Below are 9,181 nucleotides of genomic sequence, written 5' to 3'. Positions count from 1 at the left end.
CATAGCTCTACACAAACAAAAACATACACAGGGAATAAAATACCTGCAAGATGCTCAGAACAAGTATTTGGCAAGATTCAGGAAGGCAGAAAGCAAGCACTGCAGTGGCATTTCTCGGTCCTGCATTTCCAGAGCTAACCACAAGTAGGAACCAAGGCACTCCTTCAGTGGAGCAGGTTTACTGAAAAGCACTAGAGAGCTGCTCAACCCAGAGGCCATAATTAAACTGCTGCTATTTTATAGCCTCCACAAACATGAGTCAAACTAAACACAGATACAGGAGAAAATCAGGTCATTGGAACTGCACCTTTTGACTTTAAATTCAAGCTTCTCTGAACCTATCTTCTCTGAAACCTCTCCCTTTCATGGCCTAGTTATTAAGTGTTCCTAAGACACCTATTATAGCTGTTAAAAAAAAAAACTCAGATAAACTTGGTAGCAATTCCTTCTAATCTAACATATCAGTTTTAATTTACACTTAATTATTTTTATTAGCAGCTCAGGACTAGCCAACGCTCTACGTGAATTCTCATATACGGATGTGAACAACACAACTCACACAGTTGGGAAACAGAATTCAGATGCAGTGGTTTTATTTAACTGAATTCCATTTTTCTATAATCCTGACCCCTGCAGTTATAAGGAATGTGCAGTACTACAGATTTGCAAACACACTGCACACTGTGCTTTCTAATCCTAAGGATCAATATGGAAAAATATTTGTAAATACTGTAAGAGGGACATGCAAAAGTGTATGCCTTGTGCCCACCAACCCTGCATGGAGGCAGAGCATCTCATTACTATCCCTTACTTGATTTGAAAGCCTCCATGGGAGAAGAGCTCATTAAGATGTATTCTCCAAACCGAGGATGCACAAAGTTAAAGGGCTGTGGACGGCTCTTAATTGAATATCAGCCCTAATCTTGGTCTCCTTTCTCTGTTCAAACAGTAAATTAATTGGCATATGCACCCACTGAGGATGTTTATGGCATACTTTGTAGACAAGCACGGCCAAAGAGGTCACATTTTGAACCTGCAAATTACTCACACATTTTACATTTTAAATAAAACTGTAGATTTATTGTACAACAGTACAGCATGTGCCTTTTTAACCAAAAGCTCAGCATCACATAACATTTTAATCTTCCATTAAACATACACAGTCCTACAACACAGCTCAGCTCAGCTCAAAAAACTACATAATGAATTAATTTATTGAGAGTTCTGGCTACGCTGTTCTTAAGGATTACCTAGAGCAAGAACAGTGGCAGTGGTTCTGGTGCTGTAACATTTAATCACTTTAACCTGTTCTGAACACAGTAATAGCAAGCAGTCATCTAGAGCAAAACAAACAGATCACTTAAGGGACACCACATTTATTTTCAAATGTATGAAACAGTAGACCAGAGGATCCCACACATATCACACAGGTATGGATTAGAAACCTGTTATGAGATCACTTTGATGTAATGTCTGCACTAACTATGCCACAGGAAGACTGGATGCATGACAAGCATCATACTAGGAAGTGTCATTTGGATTGAAATTCTTAGGTTTGGAAGAGGCAGACCAGGATGTTCTGTACAAATATACACTTGCCTTATTACATTAGTTTACACTCTTGTAGTCATTTGCCCACATGACAGCAACATCTGGATATAATTTATTTTTGTACCATTCACTTCAACACAGTGTGTTCTGTGCTACATCTTGGCCTTTCAAACTGTCATATAGACACCCAAGGTGGCATAATCAGGCATCCTTAATGTACTCTCTTGTGCACAGCTAGCCACAAGGTGTTATTGAGACACATTCAGATAAGATTCTTTTAAAGATTCAGATAAGATTCTTAAAACCCACCGAGGTTTTTCATTGCAATGAAGATTCAAAACTCATCACTATATAAGGACTTATAGTAAGTAAATTTCCTCTGAAATTTGGAGTTTGACATTTACAACCCAAATGAGATACAGGTTACATCACAAACTCTTGATCTGAGAGACAAAGTTTATGCTTTTTTTATTGCTGTTCAGTTTACCATTGTGTCTCAAACCTTAGTCTGTTCCTTAAAAGGATCAAGTGCTATTTTTATTAAAGAATTTAAAATTCTCAGAAAACAGTATTTGCAGTAAATTTTTTAATACCCAAGGGAGATATATTTGGATCCTACTCCTGACTATGTGTTTTTCACTTACAGAAGGAGTGTGATAGTGCACTCTTGATTGGTCCCAAATAATCATCAGCTAAAATAATATGCTAAGCAAAACACAGAGAGTGGTATTAAAGAAACAGAGGAAGGAAATCTGTATCAAATATCTGATCTTGAATTAAAATAGACTAGCAATATATGTAAGCTTTCAAACAGACGAGATGCTTAGTTTATCTCAAGTAGCATACCAGAAGCCATTTCCGAAGAATTATACCAAACTTGCACCTACTATGGTCCATGTGTATTCCCTGGCTCTGCAGATTTCACTCATCTTAGCCAAAGTACTACAGCATGTTAATTCAAGTATAAAAAAACAAAAAGGGAGCAAAAATAATTTGTTTTTAAATCAAAGTTGCTTTTGCATCCTCTTCCACAATTTTCTGAAAATTTCACCACACTGAAAAGAATTCACTTATCTGTCTTATTTCTTGTTTTAGATAAGACTAGTAGAAGAAACAGAGCTTGAAAAAATCCAGTCTTGACTTGCAACACTGAAAATACAATCTCAGCAGATTTCCAGTTCATTGTCTAACTGTAATATTTTGATAGCCTTCAGTGGAAAGATGAACTTTTAACTGATTATCTAGACATCACTGATACAAGTAAAGATTGTCGAAAAGGTAATTATTTAATTAAAACATCACCTGAAATGATTTTTTTTCTTGCTGTAAAGCAAACACAAGCAGCATATAAATGAGATGCACTAGTTCCTCTTCTCCCACTCAGAATTTCTAATTTGCTTAACAAATAATGAGAAATAATTAAAACCTGATCTGCAAATATTATCAACTTTTTAAGGAATAAATCTCTGTTTTTTCCTGAATTCATTCTATGCCATCTTTAATAAGAGTTTATGCAGATTCTTTCTGCTTACTAAAATGAAGTCAGCTTATGTTTCTTACATATTTAAATAGCTCCAACACCAGAGACATACAAAGTTTTATACTGAATTTTAATCCTTGTAAAACATTATTACACCACACAATGTTATTATAAATCTTTTCAATAACATCCATTATAGAACTCAGTGAAGAGCACTGTCTACTACTATGCACTGTCAAATATTTCTGGCAGAATCAGTAATTGATTACAGCATATTTTCTTTTCTAAAACCAAGTGTTAACCTACATATTCTGAACTTGCAAATAATAAACAACAGATTTTACTGTCATACAGGCTGCATATTCATTCATTTTTTTTCTGATTTTTATAGAAGAGTAAATTTTCTATAACAATATGAAAGAAAATTATTAACTCATTTATCTACCTAGGAGACTAGTAGTTATTTGTAATCATATTAATCAAAAGATGACTGAAAAATTCGAAGTTAATTATTGTGAAGTGCACAAAATCTAGAATATAGGGAGTTTCCACAGTACATTATACTAAGTCAACATATAATAGATTAAAAGCTGTAAAGCCAAAATCCACATTTAAAAATTTAGTGTTTCTGACATCATCTTCCACCATTCCATCAACTCTTCTTTTTCCTCTTCTTTTCTTTCAGACAATGACTCCAGTTCAAAATCAACCTGATTAAGAGATACAATCAAGAATATCAGTAAGACATGCAGATAGAAAATAGGCTTTTAAGAGTCATTTATTGAAAGAGGATGCTTAACACAAACATAAGGCTTAGAGAGCTTCTGGTTTAGGTTGGGTTTATTCCAAAGTGTCTTGAAGCAGATTAAAATAACTTATCTAAAAATAAGCGTAGGTGAGCAAAATTTCCTAAAGAACCAGATATCTGTCCACTTGTATCTGTCTTGACTAAAAATTTCAAAAAGTATGGGCCAATGAAATTGAAATTGAATAATAGTCAGCCATATAAATCATATAGCATATTACAGAAAGTATCATCAGCATATTGCCATCACAGATCACGGAATATTCTGAGTTGGAAGGGACCCAGGAGGGTCACTAAGTCCAACCTTTATGAGCTCCATTCTTCTAACCAGCTGAGCTAATCTCTCAGCTAACACTCAGCACGGCAGATCCCCAGCATTTCAAAACATGCATTCCATTTTGTGCCATCAAAAAGATCCAGGGAGCTTTTCCTAAGACACAGCCCATTAATGTAGATACAATGTGCTATTTTAGTGTATTTAACATGTGATTCACACTAGTGAAATAGCATTTATTTTAAATACAGTAAATTCACGAATACAAGCCACACTGAGTATAAGCTGCATCTCTGGGTGTTGGCAAATATTTCAGTTTTTGTCCATAAATAAGCCGCACCCGAATATAAGCCGCTCTGTCGTTCGCAGCGAGGACCCGCGTGCAATTAGTAACAGAACCGCGGGAGGGCGGGGGTTTACTGGCTGAGCTAAGGCTGTGCAGGCTCGGCCCGCTAGGGGCTGCTGACGGGGCCAGGTGGCCCAGCCCGGTGCTGCCGCTCGGGGCCGGCCGCCGCTGCCCCTGGGCTCGGTCACCCCGGGTCGGCGCTGCCCCGCGGTGGCAGGCAGGGACGGAGCTTCCCCCACTCCTACGGCAGCGGCGGTAGGCGGGGAAGGAGCTTTCCCACGCCCGTGGCGCCAGCGGCGGGCGTAGACAAAGCATCCTACCTCCTCCCGGGGCCGCGGCAATGGCTGTGTGGGGCTCCCGTCAGCTCCCCGGACCGCGGCAACGGCGGTGCGCGCTTCCCCCCGCCTCCCTGGGCCGCGGCAATGGCTGCACGGGGCTCCCGTCGGCTCCCGGAGACGCGGCAATGGCGGCGCCCCCCCCCCCGTCCTCCTCGGGCCGCGGCAATGGCGGCACGCCCCCCCCCCCCCCGTCCTCCCCGGGCCGCGGCAATGGTGGCGCCCCCCCCCCACCCGTCCTCCCCTGGGCTGTGGCAGAGGAGGGAAGAAGAGAGAGCTCTACCACCTCTCTCCCCGCCCCCCGTGCTGCCTGCAGGGAGCCAGGGCAACACAGTAACACTGTAACAATCGTGGAATGCCGGCTTTTACTGGCAGGTGCTTGGCTCGGCGCCCTGGCTGGCACGTCTGGGGTTGTAAATGTCAGAAAATTATTCACATATTAGCCGCCTCCGACTATTAGCCGCACTTCCGGGTTTCCACCAAAATTTTTGTCAAATTGCTGCGGCTTGTATTCGTGAAATTACTGTACCTCCATATCTGTACATAGAGTGAATTAAAAATGCTTCTGAAAACTTAGATCTAGGTCTAGGTCTTAATAACCTCACATACTGAATATCTATGTAAAGCAGTGGCCCACTGCTACCTTTCTGCACAGAGCTGAAAAGTGGTTTTAACCTAAGCAGGTACTCATTTGACAAAGTAAATTAAAAATATGTCTCAATTAAAACCTCAACATTTCTTATTTTTATGTTGTGCTATTAAAAGATATTCTGTAATGTTCTGATTGGCTATTCAGACGTGTACCAATAACATGTTTAAGTATCTCAGTACTGCCCTTCTCTGTGTCATTTTATTATAAGTAAGAATGCCGAGAGATTAAATGAGCATACAGTTAAATTACTCTCAGTGGCTGGTGCATCAAGTGCTGGAAGAGTAATTTCCAGACTTTCGAAATTAGCATGTTCTGGAATACTCTGAAAAAATCACCTTCTGCTTACATGTTTACCACGAGGGAAAAAGGACCATTTAAATGTATAATAGATAATAAAGCAACACAGGTGAGCACTTACCACAACAGCAGGGCTGAAGGGCACAGCCACTTTTTTAGTTATTGCTAGATAGCCCGGTGCTGAGGCTGTAACTTTGTAATTTCCAGGCACAAGCAATCTCCAGTAATCACCATCCTTGGCTGTAGAGAAGAAGAAAAGAATCAAATAAATATGTATAAGATTAATTACACAGCTAAGAAGAAAGGCTCATATGTCAGTCTTTATATTCCTGTCAGCGCATTCCGTTGACTGCCTGAAGGGATTCTTCCTTCTTTCTTCCTTTTTTCCTTCAACAAAAGCTGTATATATATATATATATATCACATTTGCTTCCTTTCAGGTAATCAAAAAACAGATTTAAATTTTGAAGTTTTGCTGGGGCTCCCATGAAAGATTTTCCCTGCTGAGGCTGAAGCCTCTCCATCACACTGAAGAAAAGGACAATACTGGACATTATTCCACCTTAGAAGAATCCCCCAGCCAATGTAAAATCCCTGCTAAGTGTCTGAGATTCTGTTTACAATGTGATACAGATTTTTAATGTTGCTCAGTATTCTGATAATCCAAGTGTAAATAGATTTTATTCTCATCAAAATTAAATAAGTGGGACTACATTTCTCCTCTTTCAGAAAAAGCTATAAATCATAATTTCCTAGAATATTGCATGTGTATCACCCTTGAAGCATCATTATCTACATGTTTCAGTATCCAGGCATTATCAAGGGTTTTTTCCTTTGGTTCAGAGAAACAAAGACATGGAAGTTTGACCCACTCAGGTCAACGAAAGGCTCCTACTGCACTGTTACTACAGATAATCTTTTCAAGTCACTGCATCAAAATTCATCATCACCTTCTCTAGAAATGACACTATCGCATTTTCACAAAAACTCAGATCTTCCCTGCACCAACAGTAGGCAATGATCTAATTTGTCACAGGCTAATAATTTGAATTTCTCTACCTCCAGAAAACATTGCAGGGCTATTCTAAAGTTCAGCTAGCAGTGCCACTTAGAAGACTTGGTCATGCTCTTTGTACTAGTCCCTTAAATGCTTTTTCACCACATCTGCAGCTACACAGTGTAAAAAGAGAAATATTACTTAAATGTCTCCTATTCGCTTAGTCAAAAAAAAGTCAGTATTCAGTCCAGATTTTTCTCTTCATAAAACAGAATGGGAAAAAAAATACTACAGTAGAACTACAGCAATTATCTATTCTAATTCCTGTTCCTGGAACAAAGCACAGTTTCAACTCATTAATAAAGAAGCAGGAGAAAAGCCAAAGAATATTTCTCCTTCATTTTGACTGTGCTAATTTTCAAGTACAGTAATTTCATGACTGTAAGGCTCACCCTTTTGACTAAAATTTTCTCCGGAACCCAGAAGTGCGCCTTATAGTCCGGTGCGGCCTTATCTGATGGATAAAATTCAGAAATTTGCCTACCTGGAAGTGAGAGCTGCGAGCCCATGGGGGGAGCTGGCAGGGCCATGGCTGCCAGGTGGAGGCGGGGCGGAGTAGCGGCGGGCACGCCCTGGCCCCGTGGAGGCGGAGCCGCCCCTCCAGAGGCACCCCCTGGCCCCGGGAGGCAGTACAGAGGGGCGGCGGCCATGCCCTGGCCCCGCCGGGTACAGGCGGGCCAAGGGACCAATGGCTGCTGGGTTGAGGCGGGGCCTCGGCCAGCAACCGTGCGGGGGGAGCTGGGGGCGGAGCCTCGCTGCAAAAAAAAAGTGCGCCCTATAGTCCCGGTGCGCCTTATCTGATCTACAAAGTTGCGGATTTTGCCGACTCCCAGGGGGTGCACCTTATAGTCCTGGTGCACTTTATGGTCGTGAAATTACCTGTACTTGTTTTCATCCCTGTTTTGACAATACATGACTTCAGTATTATATACACACAATAATGTGAAAAGATTTAGGATTTGATGAAATTTTTATATCACAGAAGCATGAGCTCCTCTCTCACATACCTCATTCTCTTCGTACCTCAAAATACCTCTTTGCACAATTTATTCACTTTCTATTCAGCCTGAAATTTATTTCCAGTCTGTACATTTTGCCTTCTTGTTTACAGTGACAGAGGGTCACTAATGTTTTCACAGACTGTTCTCCTGCTTGGCAGAAGTGCTGGCGGTCCCTTTGCAGGTGACGTGCAAACACAATCAGACGTAACTGGATATTCTACCAATCCTATTCCATATTATTCTGCATTTCTGTGACAGTATAGTGAGATATGTAGAGAAAATGACCATAAAATAAGGTCATGCATAAAGCAGTGACGTTTATTTTTTTTTAAACAGTATATTTTGCAAATTTAAAAAATGCTGTTCAGGATAGGAGAGCATGGGTGTACAGGGAAGGCTGAAAGTGTGAGCTACCTTCTGAGCTCATTCCTAGAACAAAGCACAACATCACTGAAGAGGTGACATGTCATTTTCTGTCAACACTAACCAGTACAATGCTTTCATCTTTTAGAATCACCCTTCTGAAAAAAACATCACGTAATTGTAAACAGTAGACGGAATTTATCTTTGCTGAAGGAAGTTATGTAAATTGGAAATCTGTCAAGAATTTACATACCAAAAGGTATGACTGCATTGTGAAAAATATAACACTTTTGGACTAAAATTTAGCCTTCAAACAAAACAGCACTGCTGACAGGGCTGTAAATCCTGTCAGAGCTATGAAACACTATTTCCTTCATAAATCAAAGACAGACAAGAGGCACCCAAACCAATTTACACCAGAGACCCATGAAGTAAAAAAAACAGTATCAACTACTCTGAGAGTAAAATACAAGTGAAGGATTAATGAAATTCTGTGGGCAACAAGCTTCTTGAGGCACAACATACCATCCTAGCTTCAAACTTCTGCTCCCTTAAAGCTGCGGTTTAAAAGATGTGAAATGGCTCCAGGTTGCTAAGCCAAGGAAAAATATTGCTGAGGTACCACACTCACCTGATGTAACATCATGGCTTATCCCCTCCACAGAAATTGTAGCATTTGCTATTGGATTGCCCTGAAGATCTTTAACAAAACCCTTCACTCCTCGATGAATCTAAAATAAATAAGAAAAGATGGCATTTTTTGGCAATGGAATATATACTGATATATCTAACAAAGCATGCTGTGAACCTTACAGTCCACAGGCTAACCACTATCAACGATAAATACTAAATACCATAATGGAACAGAGAGTGAAGAGGAAAAATAATTCAGCAGGTAGTTATAATAATATATCTGTTCAATGCAAGCAATTCTCAGAAATACACAGCAAATCATAATACATGTAAACATTGACTTTCAGTTCTTTGTCATATTGAGGATTAATGAATGTATGGAAAACT

General features: G+C 40.1%; 1 protein-coding gene across 1 annotated transcript in view; it reads right to left on the bottom strand.

Moving 5' to 3' along the window:
- Nucleotides 1-1,051: 1,051 nt before the first annotated feature.
- The window catches only part of CPE (carboxypeptidase E), a 62,984-nt gene continuing 54,854 nt past the window's right edge, over nucleotides 1,052-9,181 (bottom strand). Inside the window, 3 exon segments of the mRNA XM_033060853.1 lie at nucleotides 1,052-3,741; nucleotides 5,862-5,980; nucleotides 8,793-8,892. Coding sequence (XP_032916744.1) covers nucleotides 3,643-3,741; nucleotides 5,862-5,980; nucleotides 8,793-8,892 — 318 coding nt within the window. The 3' untranslated portion in view covers nucleotides 1,052-3,642.

This window comes from Catharus ustulatus, chromosome 5 (genome assembly GCF_009819885.2).
Source record: "Catharus ustulatus isolate bCatUst1 chromosome 5, bCatUst1.pri.v2, whole genome shotgun sequence".
Lineage (NCBI taxonomy): Eukaryota > Metazoa > Chordata > Aves > Passeriformes > Turdidae > Catharus > Catharus ustulatus.
The sequence above is the reverse complement of the archived record's forward strand: the minus strand, read 5'-3'. Positions and strand labels throughout refer to the sequence as shown.